The 21,217-nt window shown below is 41.4% G+C and overlaps 1 protein-coding gene across 1 annotated transcript in view; it reads right to left on the bottom strand.

Moving 5' to 3' along the window:
* Window positions 1-9,270: 9,270 nt before the first annotated feature.
* Window positions 9,271-21,217, bottom strand: part of MAN1A2 (mannosidase alpha class 1A member 2) — a 146,248-nt gene continuing 134,301 nt past the window's right edge. Inside the window, exons 12-13 of the mRNA XM_074157379.1 lie at window positions 18,232-18,347; window positions 9,271-14,103 (exon numbers count right to left, since the gene is read on the bottom strand). Coding sequence (XP_074013480.1) covers window positions 13,971-14,103; window positions 18,232-18,347 — 249 coding nt within the window. The 3' untranslated portion in view covers window positions 9,271-13,970. The remainder of the gene's footprint in view (window positions 14,104-18,231; window positions 18,348-21,217) is intronic.

Genomic DNA, 21,217 nt, shown 5'->3' with positions numbered 1-21,217 from the left:
TTTTGTAAAAGACAACATGATTAAAGAGTTTTAAGGTGTGAGTACACGGGAGAGTTTACCTGCCTTGTTAACCAGCTATTACATTCCAAACTCAGTGTCTCACCCATACCCCTTCTCAAGGACTTTCTCCTTCAGTAAGGCTCAGCCTGGTTTGAAGATCTTTTTTTCAAAGTGATGCTGTAGCACTCTCTCCTCAGATTAATTACCAAGTGATACTCTTCAGAAAGTCATCCAAGCCTTTTTAAGATTATTGCAACAGTTCTCAAGGCTAAAAGGGACAATTGCATGATCTGTTCTTACTGCCTGAATAATGTAGTCCATAGACTTTCACCCCCTTACGTCCACTGAGCCTAATAACTTGGGCCTGACTGAAACGTGTAATACAGAAAAGCATCCAGACCTCATCCATAGGTGTCAAGAGAAGAAGAATGTATCAATTGGTAATTAAGCCTTTTCACTGCTAAAAATTCAGACATTATTTTTCAGTCTGGATTTGTCAAGGTTCAGTTTCTGGCTTTTGATTTCTTGTTATGCTTTCTCTACTAGAATAAAAAGCTTTTGAGAATTCTGAAGTTCCTCCCAGTGAAGGTACTTATATGCTCTGCAATCATCTCATCCCTTCATACTTTTTTGTAAAAAATTAAATGAATGGAGCATCTTCAGTTTCTTATTACATGCTATTCTCTTTTCCAAATATTCTTTCTTCTCAATTTTTTCAATGCCGTGATTTCATCAAGAGCTAGATATACATTTTTCTGATAATTCCACATGCAGCTTTAGATATGTAAACTTTTTAATTAATGTAGACCAAAAGCACACCATATTTTTACATGCACTTGGGCTTTCTACACACTTTACTTCTAAATGCTGATGACATAGGGAACAGCGCGTACTCACTGCTAAGTTCAGGACAGTCACTCTCACGGCAGGCTTCTTTTGGTCCGCCTTACAATTAATGTCTCTTGTCTATGAGGCTCTTGAAATAAACTCTGGCACACAAGTATTGCTAGAGCAACGTGGTCTTTCTGGCCAGCCACAAGGAACAATCAAGACATGAAAAATGTTCGATGCTTAGCACAACACGGTAGGTTGTGCCTGTAAGAAGGGGTCGAGGCAGCCGTTTTTCAGTGGCCAAGTCTTCTTACTTCTAGGGACTTTTCCTCAGCCTTCTTAAATTTACTAGTTATATATTGACAGTAAGGAAGTAGTTACTTTTACGATGATCTCATTTACCTTGTACTCTCTGTGCACAGTGTTGCTATAAATGAGGGAAGGGAAGTAAGAAAATGTCACACCAGGTTAGCTCTTGTAACATGCAGTGCAATAGATTGCAAATTGACCATGTGCCACCGCAGGACATAGACCCCAGCTGGGATCTGCTCCCCCTGGCTGTACTATCAGTGTCTCTGGGCTGGGGTTTAGGCTGTGGGAACAGCAGGGAGTGGGCAGATGCGCTGTGCTCTGAAATGTGTCGTGGACACCAGGGCCCAGGCTGCTGCTGGCAGAGGTGCCGAACGCAAAGCTGTAGGGGAAAGGCAGCTGGAAGGTGGCCACCAGGTAGATCTGGGTGACATCCCAGTGTAAGGGCCAGGTCTGCATTCTGATCTCATAGCCTTTTCACAGGGGAAGGTGTTTTGGACAAGGAATATAACAGACCGACCGCTGGGTGGGGTGAGTGCAGTATGAACCTGTGCTTTTTCTTGTGTCCCTTCCCTGCAGCTTCTGGAATAGGACATACCTGGCAAAGTGAGATCTGAGCTTAGTACTTACCCCTCGGTGGCATCCTTTGCTTGGAAAGGAAGTAGTTTATGATCAGCTGTTCGATAGGATTGATGCTTGATTCCCACAGTTTAAACCTGCTGCCTCTGTTAGCCTGTGCCTCTTACTACCACAAGATGGTATCTTTAGCAATAGTTTCCCCTCGCTCTCTCTGTGAAGTCCAATTTAATATTCTCACTGCTGAGTTTCTGTAATCACAAAGCCTGCAGTTTTATCACAAATAACAGTGTGCAAGGTTGCTGGTGCAGGCTGCCTACCACTGGATACAGTAGATTCAGACAAACAGAGCAAAGGATTAAGTCTGATATATCTTGTCCGGTATTCATCCAAGTATTTGTCTCACCTCCTCCCCTGCTAACATGCTTGGGTGCTTTGCAACCTCTCCAACAAGTCAAAATTTCACAATGTAGCTTTAGGGGAATGGCTTGATGCATCTATTTAAAGGCTCTGCAAGGTCTCTGGTTCATTCTCTAAAGATTGCTCAAGTGGGAGCGATGCCATCTTCAGCTGCGACAGCAGAACAACCAGAACGCAACCTAGGTAGCATCTGAAGAACCTCCCAAACACAGAGTCCCACTGTTAATCTTTGAATTCCTGTCTAAAGACAAATTGATTAATATGCTAGAAGTCTGCACAGGCCTCTCTGTACAGACAGACATGAAATACAGGATTTAAAAAAAACCCAAGTTTCTCCCTTCCCTTCTCTCCAGCACTCCTCCAGCAAATGGTAGGACTACAGGTGACAGAGTTAAGGCTGAGTGTATGAATCCTGTTCATTATACACTTTGAGCGGAAAAATAAAGCCACCTGTATAAAGACCAGTGCAAGAACCCAAAAGTATTTTGTGGGACTCAAATTTATATCACAGAACATTCTACTTGGATGTTGCGTTATTCAGTGTTGTGTTTAGTACTTGGTTGCTGTGAGCTGTCTCGCTAAACCCAGGATGTTGCCAATTGCATGTGTTTGAACCAGAGCAGTCAACAGGAGAAATTGCCTGGTGTGTCTGGGGAACGAAGACCCTTGTCTGTATCAGATGTAAGCTTAAAAAGATTTGCTTTCCAAAAAGCAAGTTGCCCTTACTTCTGCATTTGTAGCAGTGTTCAGGGTGAGCTTAATGCAGCAGTGCCCACTCTTGATTTTTTCATGGTGCTGGTATACAGTGCCAGAACCTCTGCCAGGTTGGGAGATATGCCAAATTTTCTTTCTCTTTTCTTTTTAAGGGTGTTCTTCATCATTCTGAAAGAAAAGGGAAGGAAAGGGCTTGGAAGTATTAAACTATGAGTGACCCAAAGGCTTAAGATAAAAAAAACCCACCCTGAAGACATGGAAACAGATCCATAAGCTTATTATTTAGTAGGAATCTCATAATTCCTGCAGCCTGACTCAGAGTTTTTGAAAAATTGGGGTTGTCAGGAAGCTAAAAACTAAACTATTGTTTTTTCTCAACAGGAGTCAGTTGAAATCCCACAGTCTCCACAGAGGTTACCATGGGCAGCCTCCCGTGGTAGGAGGAGGTGTGTTTGCTCCTCTCCAGGGAGAAGGCTCCTCACAGTCACGATTCACGTTCCAGACCACAAACTCTCCACCGTCCTTTGTGCTGATTTCCTGACCTGTTCAGGGCAGATTGCTGTCCCCCCTGCGCTTGGCCGGGTCTGCTGAGCCTTGCTGGCTGCTGAAGCAGGGGACTTTGCACATCCTGGTGCGTCAGCTGCATCTGGCGTTACACACACAGAGGCGGGCAAAGGATATTCAGCATTTGGGAGACAGACAATGAGCATCTGACATCTGAACCTAATGTTCAAAGGTCACCATTTTGGAAGTTAGTCTCATACTACTGAAACTGAATCATAACTTTCAAATTGGGGCTGACTAGCCAGGATATGCCTTGAACACAGAATACAGTAGCAAGCAGAGAGGTGAGCAAGGTGGTACCAGCGCTGGAGTACAGCCAGCAACATCAGTGCCCTTTTCCGACAGCTCAAGCTGACAGAGAAATTTCTGCTGCAAGAATAAAATATGGATGCAGGCAGAGCATCTTTCTGATACAGCTAACAAGCATCTGGCACTGAACATAACCTGCTCAGAGGGAACATCTCCAGGGCTACACACTGTGCTCTGTGAAGGGGTTGATGTGTTTTCCCCACAGACTTCTGCTCTATTAAGAAAAAGCATGAGCAGGAACTGGAGGAAATCAGGGGCAGTATATAGAAAGGTTTACTTAGACTACACACCTGGAAAAGCAGCATTTGTGTATTATTTAAGCTAATTAAAAAAAAAAAAAAAATCAATGTTATGATGTTTCCTGGATGTGGCAGTAAATTTTTCCCTTTTGTCACTGAACTCCTCAAAGTCTGCTTCACAGGAAAGCAACTAATCCCACAAGTTGATGACTGGTGGGTATGCAAAGATTTTGAGGATTCTTTTCCTGGGGGAAATTTCTACTTCAGCTGAAAAATACCTAATGAGAACCTGAAAACCTAACCTTGCTGTGCCACAAGTAGGAACACAGTGTCTGAGTTTACAGGAGCTTGGCATAAGGTTCTAGCAGGCTATAGATTTTAGTTTGATGTACATGGTTGCCTAAGTAACACTGGTTCTAAGATTTAAGCATACTAACAGCAATAACGTATGGATTCTTTGAAATTATTTCCTGGCTAAAGTGTACAAAATGCATAACTATGTATCAGTGCAAATCTAAGAGTATACTGGCAAAAATGGCAGAGAACTGTCAGGGAAATCCCTTGATATAAACATTAATTAGTATAGAAATAACCCACAGACATAAAGCACCTCAAGTAATAATGGGAAACGTACCTAAATAAAGGACAAGATGAGCTTATGACAGATATCTGCATATACAAATATGGGCAAACCAGAATATAAGTGCATGCAACAGATGGTATCTTCAGAGATTCTCTCTCTGAGGGTACTGATGATCTTTACTTATTTTGCTGTGTAAGAATCATTGCACAAAGGACTTTATTTGTGGACTGTACAACTCTTTTCTATTTTAGTATCATATTCCTTGTTCCTTGTTCAATAACGAACCTTTTACATAGAAGAGATTGGTGTCCTATATTGATAGCACTGTGCTTCAACACATTGCAGTGTGTTTCTGATTCAGCCATAGCAAATCCAACGGTGAGAGCTAAACAGATAACCATGTTAGAAAATTTAATAGCAAGTACTTTGATAATTTTCTATTCATCATAACTCAACCACATAGCAAACGTGAACCAAGTACTCCCATCCATGTAGACAAAAAAAGCTTTTTTTCTGATCCAATGGCATTTTACACTTGCCCTGCCCTAGAAACAGGTAACAGTGCAAAGGAAAATGTAAATTCAGCCCTAGATATAGAGCTCCCATAGGAGTTCTGGAATGTAGGACAGGAAGAGACCTCTTATATCCTTGATTCATTCACCTGAAATTGCAGGCAAGCACACAACATCATCCTTTTCTTCAGTAGATCAACATATTTTCTACTTCTAGGACCTCACTGTCAGAAATTATTCAGATATTGCATGTATCAATTTGTATGGGCTTTCCAAGCCTCCTCCCCCGCTCCCGGTTTGTCCTCCAGGAAGAACAGCTTTTTTTTCTCTCCCAGGATGATCAACCACTTGATGTGTTGTGGACAGCAGTTATCCTCTCTGTCAGTCTTCCATTTTGCCAGGCTAAACTCTTCTTCTCACCTCTCTTGACACAAAATGCTCCATTCCCTGATAAACCTAAATACTCCTGTCTTGTACCTGTTCCACTGAGACAAGCCCTCCTAAGTACGGGTGACGAGAACCACACACCATATCTCAGATGTGTTCTTCCCACTTTGTACAACACTGATACTTCTTTAGTTTCATCAGAAATTCCTTTTCAACGCGTGCACGCTTTGCCAACACCGCGAGGCTCTTTGGCAGCACTTGCTCTGCACACTGACAGTCTCTATTGACTCGGGAAGCAACTGGGCTAATTTCTAAGAACACCCCTCCCTCCCTGCATGTCAAGGGCTATTAAATACAAAGATACCACCTATGGCTCAGGAACCCGCAGATCATTTCAGGGTACATTTGTGAAGTATTTATTCATACTTATTTTTCTATTCTTCTGTGGGAATCTGCTCTCTTGGTCAGGGTTGAGCCAAGATGCGAGGTTAGACGGATCTTAGTTTTGACCCAGCACAGCCATTCTTTTATTTTCACTTGCTTTTTTTCACCCTGCATTGGTGATCTGCGTCGTTATGGCTGACTATACTGAATTTCACTGAATTTTTTTAGAGTTGGAAGGGACCATAGAGATCATCTAGTCCAACTCCCCTGCTGAAGCAGGATTGCCCAGAGCATGTCAGAGCACGTTACTCAGGACTGCATCCAGGCGGGTCTTGAAAATCTCCAAAGAAGGGGACTCCACAACCTCCCTGGGCAGCCTGTTCCAGTGCTCTGTCACCCTCACCGTAAAGAAGTTTCTTCTTTCTTAATGCTAATGAATTCAGACTGACAACATCCCAGATTACAGTGAACAGTTTTGCTTCTAGGCCCTGGAGGAACAAGTTTGACTTTTTACATTTCTTCTGTTGTTCCAGGCCTCAGGATTATCTGACCCTTCATTCTCTTTATTGACAATTCTTCCCAGCTTTCTTCTGCTGCAAACAAATTCTTCTTGCTGTTGCAGAGGATTTGTCCTAGTACCAGGATTTAGGGACATTCACTAAATGAATTTCCTTCCCCATTTTATACTTCGTTGTTTCTTTATCCGCTGTGCAGCTCTTGTGTTCAACTTCATATTTCCAAGATAAATTAATCAAGATGCAGTATTGCATATGTTACTGAAGTTCAGTTACATGAGATGTACCATCTATCCTTCCTCTGGAGGATGATATATCTCATAAAAAGTAGCATCTGTTACCCTGAAAGATTTTGCCTTGGTATCCCAAGTAATTCTGCATCTTCAGTGACTCTTCAAAACACGTTTTGTGGCCTCACAAGTGGTTAAAGTTAGCCAGAAGCTCTGTAGTGGGATTCACAGGAATGATGGGCATGACCTAGATACCAGTCATGATCCAGTCTACCTGTCCACATGAGTAAATCCACATGGGAAATCTTCCTGCACCTCACCTCCTGGAACCCACGCACAGGCCTCTGTTGCAGGTGATGTAGCAGACTGCTGGCATCCACTCCTATTCTTTGGGGCTTCCTCCAGGGATTTCCTTGCTGAAGCTTCAGCATGGATTGGCGAAGAGATGGGTATGCAGACATACGCACCACCAGCTTGCGGAAGAAATGCCTGAGGGACAGTCTTCCTTTTTGTAGCTGTACCAGTAATGCAGCTCACATTGGACTTCTCTGTGATCCCATCCCAACACATGATGATGTTGTTTTCTCAGTCACGTAGCAGCTCATCCTTTCGGGTTTATATGGTAACAGACATCTTACCTGTTGCCTAGAACTACTTGTACAATGGAAATCACATAAGAAAGAAAACAGCAAAATTGTTGGTACACATGGACACACAGTGCTTTTTTCTTCCTCCCCAAATCCATGCCTGAATTTTCACCTGCAAGTAGTTTGGCTATATGAGTGACTGCTCTTCTCAAACCCTTTCACATGGGAGTTTGCTCAGCCTGAAATATTGCTGTCAAAAAGACTCTTGCTCTTCATGTTTAAAAAAAAAAGCACACCACCACCAACCTTCACACATCCCACATGTGAACTGGCACAAACAGAGTAATGTTTCCTTTCCGAAGCCCACAGGATGCCTATGGTTTTGCACTGAGAGAAGCCAACCCCCAGAGCTACAACATGAGGGCTAAAAATAACCCATTAAGGATTAATTTCAGGATTTTTAAATACAGCTAATTAATATGCATAGGAAAGGCACATGGTCTCCAGGAAGGAGCACACACAATCACGGAGCCTACAAGGGAAGGGAGGGAGGGGCGGGTGACATGCAGGCAGAGTGCCAGAAGAAAAATAAAAGAGGACATTGGCTATATATCCTCAGATAGAGGACGTGCAAAGAAAGCGTGTTTCAGAAGAGGTAGAAGCAGAGGCATGAAACACTTCGCTGTTGAAGAGGCAGAGACAATGCAGGACAACCACAAAGGACAGGATCCTGTTTGAAGAGCAGGGAGGACAGTAATGAAGCCTTCGGTATTGGCAAAATGCTCTACACAAGGACAGAGGCTTGATGGTACTAGAGCAGGAGGCAAGGTCTTGTGCGTGAGGGCTCAGAGGCTGAGATGGTGTGACATGGACAGACACAGCAAACGTGCTTTGATGAAAGAAGTCAATTTCAATGAGGTGGCTTAAGGGCTGAGCACACCACAGGAAGATCAATGGATGCAAAAGACACTGCTTTGGCAGTGGCACTGCGGTAGGAAGATGGGTGCATCACAGAATCATAGAATGGTTAGAGTTGGAAGGGACCTTGAAGATCATTGAGATGCAACCCCCCTGCCATGGGCAGGGACACCTCCCACTAGACCAGGTGAACACGCAGCGCTTTTGGGGAAAGCCAGGGAGCAACAGCTGAATGCCTAACTGGATCTCAATATGGATGGCATATCAGGACAGCAGGCGTGTACCTGACGTCACATGTTGCACTGAATTATGGCACTTTGGAAGCAATTTTCTTTTATGAAGCATTACTGAAGGAGGTCACCGTGTCTTGAGGCAGAAGCACCCTAGGAAGGTTGGGCGTTAGATATAAAGCACCGAAACAGGACACACAGGATGGCAGCCATGGCACACCACGAAAACAAGGTACCATGTATGAGCAATATGGGTGATGTCAGACAGTAAGGATTATCTACAGTTAATGTGAATCAGAAAGCAAATCTGCTTATTCACCTGCTGTCCTGCAAAAAAGAGAGCTATAGCAGCAGTTGCAGTGAACTTAAAGGTGCAGAGGAAAAACAGGCTCACTCGAAGCAATTTCCTCCTACCAATTTTCCTGTGACCATTTAAGCAATTACAAACATCTTCCTTTTCACAGAGGACAGAGGAATGAATGGACAGACTTAATTGCCCAATTCACCAGCTATTAGCATCAAGAAAAGCTGGGGTTTTAACCTGGTGTTTTAAGAAAATTAAGTTTATTTAGTAGCACTGCTTGTCTGCCTGCCTCCTTTACCCTCATCACTAAGAATCTTTGAACATTTTAGCCACTTTCACACAAATTTAACAAAAGGGTAGACATTTCAAAATTCTGTGAGGTTTGGTGGCTTTCAGAACGGCAGATAGAAACAGCCTCAAACATTTAGCTACATCTTGAGAAAAATTTGAGCGCTGCATCGACCTGTTAAAAGCAAACAAGGGATTTAATTTTGCAATAGGGTGTCTTGATACATGTTTAAGTTTACAAAATCCCTCGTAAAACTGCAGGGGAAAGAAAAGCTGCAGCACCACCAAACCTAAGAAACAGGATCAGCATCACAGTCCAATCCTACAGGAGGTTCCTATTGGAGGCAAAGGATACAAAATGCACCTTTTTCACTTAAAGACATTCTTTATTCAATCTTTTTTATATACAATATTATTTTTTAATCTGTAAAAAGTACATATGCAGGATTCCAGGTCAGAGGCAGAAGGTTTCCACATCAGAAGATAGACTTTTGCCCTTTTATTATTTTGGAGGAAAAATAATCTGTGAATTTTAGACAAAGCAAGAATAAAGGCAGAATGCAAATCCAACTCCCACCAAGCGATTAGGATTAAAGGCAACAATTCACCGTAACAAGTCAGGCTGTCTCCTTCGACTTTGGTGGTTCCCAACTTTTCTGGGCAGTTACAGAGCAGTTTGTTAGAAGGAGCTGACAGCCAGAGCAGGTAGTGCTTATCATCTCTGCTACAGTTGTACGCACATAACTTGCAATAGAGCTTGGGTTTCCTCTTTGTATGGCAACTCAAACTCTTGAGTCAAAGACTGTTTCTCAAAATTCAAGGAGCTAAAAAGGGATGTCTTAACAGGGTGAACAGATCTCCGAAATACAGTGTGGATCAAGAGCTCGCTTTCTTTTTCTCTATTAACAAGAAGTCTGTTTCTTATTTGTCCCCTTAAAAACATGAACTAGACTTATTAATGTACATAACAGGCTCAATTTGCTTAAAGCCTGTTACTACAGCCCTGAGATGTAAACTGTCTCACCATTTTCTGTGGATACCAGGTTACTTTGTTGATCTTTTCAATGTTAATGCTATTAATCACTTCTCCATTCAAACTAGGGAGAGTGATACTATGAAGGTTTGTAATATCATTTCCTGAGGGACAGGAAGAGGGGATCATAAAAGACAGCATGATAGGGCTTTGCTTAGCTGTAAATCAGCACAGAGCAGACCTTTAACCTTAAAGGATGGTATTATAGGGAGCGTGTAATTATTTTCACTTTTTAGAACCTGGATACTCAACATTCAAATCTTGTAAAATATTGGGTTGGAATATGTCAGTGATTGGGAGGTAGAAGACAGTGATGCACAAATTTGGAGTAGGGAGCTAAAGGAGCCTCAGAGGCGTGACTGGCACAGGGAACTACCTGCTTTTCTCTTTACTCCTGGATACTTACTATTTTCCATACTTTCCTTAAGCATATAGTTTTAAGGACCATATTATGCAGAAAAATGAATATCCAAAGTATCATTCAAGATTTGTTTTTGTTTAGAGGACAAAGCTAAGAAGTTGACTTCTTGACTGCAAGACACACACAGCTGCAGAGTGGTCAATGGAAGCTGCAGAAATCTGGCTTCTTTGAAAAGTCAGGCTGTTAAGTTAGGAAAAAAAAAAAGTCCTGCTAGCAGATCCTGACCAACAGGCAAGCTTGAGGCTTGGATTAGGAAAAGAACTGAACATCCTTGTTTTGACTGCATGCAAACAGGAAATAGACAATTCTGGGATTTCCAGGCTCTTGCCCAAATCCAACGTGCCAAAAACGTACATGATTTTCTGTTCTTTATTTCATCCTGTAAGAGGAGAGGGTATTGTAGAAATTGCTAAAATGGGACACCTACCTAAAGAAAATGGGGATTGTTTTGTTAGAGAATACAGTGCAAGACTCAGAAACAACTAGGACTAAAAAGTCATTTTGTGCTTAAATTTACACTCTATCTTCATGAAAGTATGTCAGACAGCAGCAACGGAATGAAAATGGCAATATTCTACTGTACCTTAGGTACCCAGAGGGAAAAGAGGCTGAACTTTGGGTTGCACGTAACGTCATTCTGCAGATCAGAACCTACTTCTCTGTGAAGTACTCAGAACGAGGGCACGTCACTTCAGTCAGAAGTTTCAATATCCGTGGTGCTTGGTTATTAAGCACCCACCTTGCTCAGAACCCATTACCTCCAAACTCAGCTTGCTCTAAGAAATCTCAGGATGGAGAGATTCATGAGTGACACAGCAAACAGTCCATAAAATGCATTATTTTTGATAGACTATGCACATCAGTAGCTTCTGGAGGAAAAGGAGTTTGCATTTTTAAGAGTGATAGTGTAGAAACTGACAGCCATTGGGGTAACTGGAAAAACAAGAAACAAGCGTCCTTTATTTGGTACCTGCTGCTTGTCTACACAAAGAAGAAACAGCAATACTGTATATCTGCTTTGAGAAAAATACCATCCCATAACATGAAATGGCGTAGGTCCTCAATTCAAGCATTCTTGTAGCAGTGAGTTAACCCATTGGGATTCATGGAGGAATTAATTTGAAGGGCTGCTCGTTAATTCACAAGAGGGGGGTGGAAGAGCAGCAAACAATGGTTAAGAAGTTTGCTGTTTCTGAGACTCCAGAATTCTGTCCTTGACCATTCTCTGAACAGACTGGCAGCCATTCTACATCTGCATTTATCAGGAGGTGTATGGGGATGAGTGTATGGGGTGGAAAATGTCTTTCTTTTTTTCCCCTTTTCTTTTTCCTTAATTTTTTTTATTATTATTTTTTATAAGCAGAAGAGTCTGCTTTTCCTCTTTCTCCTTTGTACCCAGAGAGATTTAGGAGAACAAGGCAATCAAGTACAGTTTTAAACTAATAACAGTTCTCATGGGATGGAATAAACTCATTCTGAAAACACAAGATATCTGAACTTTGGAAAATGAAAAATTACTAGCTCTTCAGTAAGTCACTGAATACTAATTAGAAAAATAAATTAATGTGGGATCAGTAAGAAGAATACATTTATTAAGCTACTTTTAATTTTAAATAAACAATTACTTGAATCAGTATTATTTACTATATCAATTACTTTATCAGTTCTCAAATTATTTTTAAGATACTGCTGCAAATTACAGTAACTAAGCAACCGCTATTAAGGTAAAAACATTGAGATTGGAGATTTTTCCAAGCTCTATGTCTTTCTTACCTTTTTCCAGACAGTTACTTCAGTTTAAGAGATCTGATAGCATTTTTCTTACATCACGTGATGATGATTTCTGTGTCTAAGTGTCAAGGATGAGTGAATAAAAATTCTATGGGGGAAATTCTACTATAATGTACATTCAGATAAATTATGATATGATGAAGAGATAAGCTTTTATATATAAAACTTCATATATAAACATTTTTGAGGGGGAGAAATAGCACTCACTCCCTTTAGATCTGATGCTGTACTGCTGTAGCTCACTGACGAGTTCATCCACTCACTTTAATACGAAAACACAATCAAGATTATTTTTTTTTAAAGACTCAACCTGTGCACTAATTTGAAGGAAAAGGAGCACCTCACAGCTCTTTTTCTGCAAAGGGGCCAGTAACCATGGCAAAAGGATTTGAGAGCTATAAAGGGGAACACAAAGAATAACTGGAGCTTTAAGGATTCTGGAACAACAGTCTAAAAAAAAAGAGATTGAGATACACTTGAAAAGACAAAACTTTTTTTAGCAAATAAGTGAAGACTGAAACAGACTCCATTTAAGTGATGCTGTCCTGCCCAGTCCAGGAGTACTCGTGGGAAAAAAACCATGCAGGTACCAGCATCTCATTTCTCATAAGCTAATGGAAGAAGATACTCTTCAGTTTCTTTTTCCAGTCAGTATGTAAGAGATGTTACGTTGTTCCAAAGAAAATCACATTGGCTTTGTACTGGAGCACGGAGAAGAAAAGGAGTTTTGTAAACTAAATCAAAGGCAGTTTTGGGCTTGTCATACACATACCTGCAAAGAAGGGTCCATGAATAGTATCCAAAGAATGAAATTTAACTTTTAGGAAAAAATTCAATTGTGTGGAAAAATACAAAGCAACAAACTCCTGCTGCTTAGCTCCAGGGAAGCATTTTTAAGTGCCGTATACTCTACCCTGTTACATAAATCATGAGAGACTGTCTTTCTCATGTTGTCATCTCTGTTTATTTAGTTAAAAGAACCAGGACTAATAGGAGAATTTTTTTTCCCATGTGACAGGATTTGTGAGGAAGGGAAACTTAGGCTTCTTCCTACCCCTGCGATATGCTCCACACTCTGTGACTGCAGCTTGCCAAATGAACTAAGCCCACACTGCTGACAGTGAACTACAAACCAAATGCCTACTAAATGTTTTTCTGGATGTAAGCATACAGCACAGATCTTTCAGCATTATTTTGAAAAGGGGAAATGAGGAGGCGATATTTTTTATAGTTTGGAGTTGAGTTTTAACAGCTTAGAGGCCCTGAGAATGGCTGCCAGTCTGGACAAACAGATGCTCCTTAGAAAACTCAGACAGGTACAGAAAAAAATCCAAATCCTGATGCTGCTGGTGCAGTGATGTTGCTTTTTTTGTCGCTTTGTTCATGCCATCATCAAACACAAAAAAAGAAAAATAAAATCTAGGTATTTGGAACCCACCCAATCTGAAGAGGTGACTGGTCTGTTGTTCTTCTCAACAGCGAACAGCAGCAAGGTCCTCTCCCTGGATGGGAAAGCCTCTTCTTCCTTACGCTGCTGTGTTTATATTAAACAGTAGATTCGATGTCTTGCTAGGGTTCAAAGCGCATGAAGTCTCTGTCCTGCAAATACCACACTAATGTGTTTTGGTCATGTATAAAACAGAACTTTTTTTCAGTTTTAACTTATCTATATGTTGAAGAGCTTTGTTTCTCACGCCAGTATTTGCTTGACTCAGAAGTCTAGTTTTATCAAGTGTCTGTCTCCTCTCCTGCTTAAAGTTTCAAGTGGTCCATGTAAACAAATCAGAGCTGAAAACAGTCTCTTTTCCTCTTCATAGAGCTGTTTTTATCGATATGCAGGATTTCCTGACAGTGTGGTGTTGGCTAAATGTAAAACAGGCAGAGGATGAGCTTCTGTGTTAAAAACCCAGTTGTCTAATGGTAGAAGGTCATCATTGGAGAAAAGCAGATACAAATACCTGGATAACAAGACAGAGGGGAAAAATGGTGAGTATTAAAACAGAGCAACAGACAGGAAGGGGCAACACAGCAGCTTCAGGCCCCCCAGTCAGCAGCTAAAGCTATAAACAGGTTACTTGCTTTCAGTCTTTATATAGCACCCGCACAACCTGCCCTATTATAATGATCTGAAAAGTCATTTTTATCATGATCAAGCCCTTCAATGAAAAGTTGTTATAAAGACAGCATTTTAATCTCTCCAAGTCACTTTCATTTTTCAAGACTCCTTTCAAAGACTAGCAACGTAAAACAAACATTGAGACACCAAGCACAAGAATTTTGGGGACGGGGAGCAGAGAAGTTGGAAAAAAATTCTTCTTATCAGAGTAAACCTGCTTGGAAGTGACTAATCCCCTTTAATCCAAATCAAAGATTTTGAGGAAGCACAAGAGAAGCTACTAAGCCATGCCAGATATCTGACTAGTCATCACCATGCTGGAAGGTGTTTCAGCTTCTTGAGGGAAGAAATGGGCCAATATATTGTGCAGAAGGGATTCATAAATGTTGTACATTATAAAGGAATGCAGAGCAAACGAAGCATGTAACGAAGTTAAGGTTTCTGGACATACATAGAAGAAGAGTATTTCTTGGTTCTTTTTTCTTACTATGCACTTTTGAACATGGCTGTGCTATACTCTGTAGGAGATATTGGTGGTAGGGATCTTTGTCAAGGCCTCCAAATTCCATTGCTAAAATTCAAAAGGCATTTCCTTTTTTCCAGAAAGCCTGACTGTGCAAGTGCAAGCATAAGGGACAGGACAAGGGGCAATGGGCACAAGCTAGAACACAGGAAATTCCATTTTAACATAAGGAAAAACTTCTTTACTTTGAGGGTGCCAGAGCACTGGAACAGGCTGCCCAGAGAGGCTGTGGAGTCTCCTTCTCTGGAGATATTCAAAACCCACCTGGATGTGTTCCTGTCCAGCCTGTTCTAGGTGAACCTGCTTTGGCAGGGGGGTTGGACTAGATGTTCTCCAGAGGTCCCTTCCAACCCCCACCATTCTGTGATTCTGTGATAACATCATGGGTGTACTGGACCTCTCAGCTTCTCCTTCAGCCTGGTTTCTTGTCATCCAGAAAATGACAGGTCTTGCAGCATGTGACAAGGAAGGGGCGTCATTCCCGCTATTGGTCTCTGTCACATCCAGACTGCAGACACACACTGTTCTGCTGAGGCTGCTGCTACTTTGCTCTCTCTCAGACTACTGTCTACAGCTGTGTGCCACGGCCTGATCATTCTCCCATTGCCTTTATTTGCTGGTTGTATCCATAGCACAAACCAGCCAGTGAAGCTCTGCTTTTTCTTCACTTCCTCACTAATTAACTGTTTAAAAATAAAAAATTGTTGCTGAGATGATTCAGTTTTGTCCTGCAGGTTTAGTCTCTTCCTCTACATTTTTAATTCATCTTTAAAGCATCACGTCTTTCCTCCTTAATCCTTCCTTGCTTTCTCCCTCTGCAGCTTTCCAAACTTTTTCACCACAGCAGCAATGTTTCATCTTACTCAAATTCACCTTCCTCATTTGATTCAAGCTTTTCCTTTGAATAACTTAAGCTACCCATTTCTACGTCTTGCTCCTTCCCACTCAACAACTATCTCCATAGTGCCCAAACACTCATAATTTGGCAAGGATCTTTGATGCGCCAAAGTACCTGAGCAGCAACAATGCATGTTTGGGAGAGGTATGCATTTTGAATTTGAGGGGAGTAAAGTTGCAGAAGTTATCATCAATAGCAAAGAAGATCACAGCAAGCATTCCATTACACACGTTTTACATCCCTCTTCTGAGAGACACCTTCCATTTTTCTCATGGCATCACACCCAACCCTTCTGTCTTTATTTTCATAGCTATTTCAGCTATCCTGATTTTATGTTATTTTATTTCAAGGTGATACCAGTTCCTGGTTTGGCTATGCCAATAGCATCTAAGTCAAATATCTAATATCCAGCTCTCCAATAAAACTCCATTTTGTCCCAAAAGCGGGAAATGATCCAAACCAAAAGCCAATAAGCCTTTCTCAGTTCCTCCCTAGAACTGCCTTCTTTGCAATGCTTGCACTATAGTACATTCAGTTATTGAGTGATACATCAGTGAATTTTCGGATCTCCTTGTGATTATTTAAGATGCAGACAGGATTCTGGCAATACTTCAAAGGTCAGCCTTGTCACCACAGAAGTCCCTTAGGAACAGATTTCATTCTCTGATTTGGCTTTTATAGACAGATCAATCATCCTAAGATCACCTCCTGGGGAGGTATTGCTTCTCTGACCAGACCTGTTTGAAACTGCAGCCTCTCTCTTTGGTATTATAGCTTTTAGGCTACAGAAAATGAACTCAAAGGAGTAAGTGAAATAAAATTAATGAAGACAGCAGAGGAGACAGCAGTGGCTGACTTTGTTTTTATAATCATAACATGGGGAAACAAAGCATTGTGACTATGTAGAGGAGGCTGGTAAGGTAAGGAGGCTATGTAGAGGATGCTGGTAGAAAGACAGAATAGCCAGATTCCCCTTATATGTGATGAACTCAGAGCCCCTTCTTGCCAATGGAACATGTTGTGGTGCCTGAAGTAGGCACCAGTACTGGCACTTTGAGGACCTGCTTTCTCCCTGCTGCATTTTGAGCTCCCAATACCCAAAATCAATTTTCACATACATCAGCTGCAGCTAAAACCTGAAAATCTGATACTGTCGATACTGTAAACTCTGCTGCTGTATAGAAACCCTGTTTATTCTGCAAAGACTGCATGCCATGCTAGATTGTCAAATGATTACAATTGTTTTTTCATCATATCACTGGGTTGTAAAGACAGAAAGGGCACCTTAATGAGTCTTTGTTGCTGACAGGTTTGTGCAACAACATATGTATCATCCCTTCCATCACATGTTGGCAGAAAGTGGCTATATAACCAGAGACAACTAAGTCTCCTAACAGCAGCTCTGGTCTCATTCACATTACCATAAGTGGCTTCTGTCTATGAATTTAACCAAGTAAAACATTCTCCAAACTATTAGACAGGAGGGAAGAAAACAGGGGTAAGGAATATAGCCAACTCGGACACTTTTCTTCCAAAAGTATACAATACAGAAGATTTCAGGGAGATAACCCATGCAGGAATCTTGGCAGATATCAATGCCAGAACTGTATTACCAATTTTGCTGCTCTGACTTGAGTATCAAGAAAACCATCACACAACAGAAGACATTGCTTCATAGGCATAACCCCAGAGCGATCACAACCGTGTGATAAAAGAATGCTCTTGATAGCTGATTTGTGCTGATGATGAAGGAGATAAGTAGCCATGACACACTAGCTCAGTTTTAAAAATGGATCTCTTAATAAAATCTCCATAACATATTCCAATCTTTATACTAGTTATTCTTATTGTTATGGCATATTCTAGTATAGCATTTTTTGTTATTAATTTAAAAGAAACATGGGGGAAGACCAGCGACTTTGAGCATTTTACCTTGAACCAAATAGGCAACAGAGTGCATTAGCTTCTGGAGGATGGACTACAGGTGTCCTACTGATTTGACTGAACTGAAAATATTTAAGTATGTAAAAGATTATAAAATATGCCCAATATTCTTGCTCACAACAAAAAGCATTCTAGAAAAATATGCTGTGGGATAAATACAGAAAATTCATCCAAGGCCATGAAGGACTTTTGTTCCATGCCTTTACTCCCTTCCAGTAACGCACACAGGAGAAACAAGTTCTACAATATCACAGCATGGCACATACTTGTTTAAGACATGTCAAGTCAGTGTATCTAAAAAAAAAAAAGTCTTTTGCCAAGGGAATTTCTTAAAAGGAGATAACCTCTCCTCTGCTATGATGCCAGAAATCAAACAGAAGTTTTAAAACCCAAAGCTCTCTCAGCATAAGCTTCTTGTATGGGAAATTCCACTTATCTTTTCTGCTGGTAAAATGGGCTGATCTGGGACCCTAAAGCTGGGAAAAAAGAAACCCCAAACCATAAACCACCCTGGCAAGGCAACAGATTATTTGTTGAGCCATGGCATTCTTCTAGAATTTAGATGCTAGCTTTTACAGGAAGATGCAAGAGTGAAGAGAACTTACTTCAAAGTTTCAGCAAGGAAAAAGCTCTGCTGTACATCATCGTAAGTAGGAGATGAGGAATAGACATCCTTGACACCAGAAAAGCCACCGCTGACTCGGCAATACTTGTCAATTGCCTGCGAAGAGGAAGGGAAAAGAAAAGGAGAATTTAATTGTAGAGCAAAATTTGGAAACATTAAAGGATCAGGCTTCATCAAGAAAGGAGGTAGCTCTTTTCATGCTGCATTACTCTGTTGTAAATCTCCTTGTCAGAGGATGCTGTGAATGTTAACAGTTTATGCTGACCAACAAAAATGAAAAGGTACTGGACATGTAGAGAAGTAAAATCCCTCCAGGGCTACAACACCACATTTGGCAAACTGCTAGATGCTAAGAAAGTATTCTGGGGAAGAATACTTTCTTTCCTGGGTATTTACTGTTGACTGATACTGATGATGGGACATGGACTCAGTAGACTTTTGCTCTGAGCTGGTGTGGCTCCTCATAGGTAATACTGAGCAGAACATCCATCAGTCAATCAACGCAACATGTGCTATGAAATGCATAGGAAGATCACAAATGTCCCTGGATTTTGCAGCTGGAAGAGTTTGAAGTTTTATAGGAGCTCTATGACTAGTAGCTAAGTCATAGAATCATAGAGTCGTCTAGGTTGGAAGGGACCTTTAAGATCATCTAGTTCAACCATCAGTCTAACTCTGATAAAAAAACCAAAAGAAAACCATACAAAAAAACCCCCACATTACTAAACTATGTCTCTAAGCACTATGTCAACCCGTCTTTTGAAAACCTCCAGGGATGGTGCCTCAACCACTTCCCTGGGCAGCCCATTCCAATGCCTAATAACTTACTGAAAGTAGGAATAAAATACTGTACTCATCTCTAGGGAGTGTTGATTTCATCTTATAAACTCTTCTAGCTACTGCTTTCTCTCCTCACATTTCCATCTCCTACACGTGCTCTTCTCTGTTTCCCCTTTACGCAGTTAAAACTCAAATCAGCTCATGTGCTGAACTGCAGAAAAGCTCTCTATCTTTAAAGCATGAAGTTTAAATCCTGGGCCAATGGACCCAGGATTCACAAATCACCCAGCTAGTCAGCTCCAACACAGCACTGCAAAAAAACACAATGGAAGACGAGGAGACTGGAAAGAACCAGTTAGTAGCTCAGAGCACCTCTCGCCTACACTTTCATTATCCACTCACATGCACGACCTTACAGCACACAAGGATATCAGCCATTAAAACCGGCCCCAAAGAAATTACTCTGACATGATTCACAGGTTATTTGTGCTTCCCCGCTGCTTTGGCACTGCTTCCTCAGCAGACACCAACTCTTTTAATAGATTCATGCAGGGACAGAAAAGGCACAGTGATGAAGGAAAGTGTTTGGCTCAGGATGTCTGTCGTTACCAACTACTGAATGTAGCTACCTGTAGTTCAGTAATCTATGATTCAGCCCGTTAGCCTGTGCGAAGTTTCTCTCCACATGGTGCTTTAGACCCAGATTTTCGTTAATTCTGATTTTTTTTTTTTTGCTAGTTATACTCAACAGAAGCTGAGGGGAGTCAAGGCAGGGGAGTAAACAAGTTTTGAATGATGTCCCTTTTTATGCAGAGAAAATAAATTCAATCAAAATTAATTCTTCAAGGTCCTTACTAAAGTCTTTACATACTAGAAATACTGGGAAACAAAGGAGAATTTTCCATTGGACATGAAGTGTGCTGGCAGATGCCATAACTGAAATCAGGAAGAAAAGTGAAAAGTCAAATGAGCAAGGTACCTAGGACAGTAAGTCATAGCACATCAGGTACTACAGCTAACCTCCTCCTAGTATACACTCTTACCCTGTGGAAACGTGAGGCTGCTCACGGATCAAAGAATAATCCAGACTGTACAAAGTTCTTTCAAATTTCTGAAGACCAAGAATTCTAAAGAAGCAAGAGGAGAGACTGGCAAAAGGATGTTACTGGAATGGCTGTGGCTCTAGAGCCTGAGCTTATGTCAAGAAGGGTACTATCTTTCCTGGGAAAAGTCTAATTCTCTCTGTAATTCCTTATCTCAAGCAGAGCCTTCTCCAAATTTGGATGGAAACGCTCCCTTTTTTGTTGGGACTTGAGCCTATAAGCAGCAAGTGTCTGGATGAATTCTTTTCACTGGCATAGGCTAGGGCTACACTGAGACTATCACATGTTGGGATTTGGGTTGACCAGGTTTTCTCTACAGTCTGGAGAGAAAGGTGCCTGTGACACATCTAGCCCAACAGCATCACACCATGACAATCTCTTTGTTTGCCTGCTTTTGCACACCACAAGTGATGCTAGCTATCACATGGCAGCCAAACAGGAAAAAAAAAAGGAAAAGAAAAAAAATCAATTGCTTGCCCAACTTCTGAAGAAATAATACACACACTGTTTATGGAACCATTTGCATGTCCACCCCACAAGTCCGACAGCCACCAGGCAGGTGTGATGTGAATAAGCAAGAGCCAAAGCACTTTTGCTTTCTAGGCAGGAAATGAAGTGCCTGCTCTTGCCACTATCCCCTTTTTTATGATACCGCATAAAAACATAACATGACCTTGTCTCTGCTCTGGAGCATGGCAAGATTGGGGGGGGGGAAGTTCCAATGGTTACCATCCTGCCAGAATTTCTAGCATGTGGAGTCTGACCTTGCAGGTGTTCCTCTGGTCAACGATTCAGCAACCCGGTGTTCCACAGCTCAGACAGGAGAAACTCGCTACTGATTGTGGCAAAATGAAAAGGAGGAAGAAACAATACCACTGTTAGGATATTGTATCCTTCCTCCTCAAGAATTAAAACCCCAAGTCAGCCTAAGAGTCACGACTCATTCATTCTGGAGACTGCAGATAATAGATAGCACTGAGATCCTGCTCTGTGCTATAGAGGTCTCATGCTCGGATAACTAAGTGCAACACTGGTGAAGCTGGCAGGCCTGGAAGCCTGAAGAAAGAAAATATGTGATTTATA

This window comes from Numenius arquata, chromosome 1 (assembly GCF_964106895.1).
Source record: "Numenius arquata chromosome 1, bNumArq3.hap1.1, whole genome shotgun sequence".
Taxonomy (NCBI): domain Eukaryota; kingdom Metazoa; phylum Chordata; class Aves; order Charadriiformes; family Scolopacidae; genus Numenius; species Numenius arquata.
The sequence above is the reverse complement of the archived record's forward strand: the minus strand, read 5'-3'. Positions and strand labels throughout refer to the sequence as shown.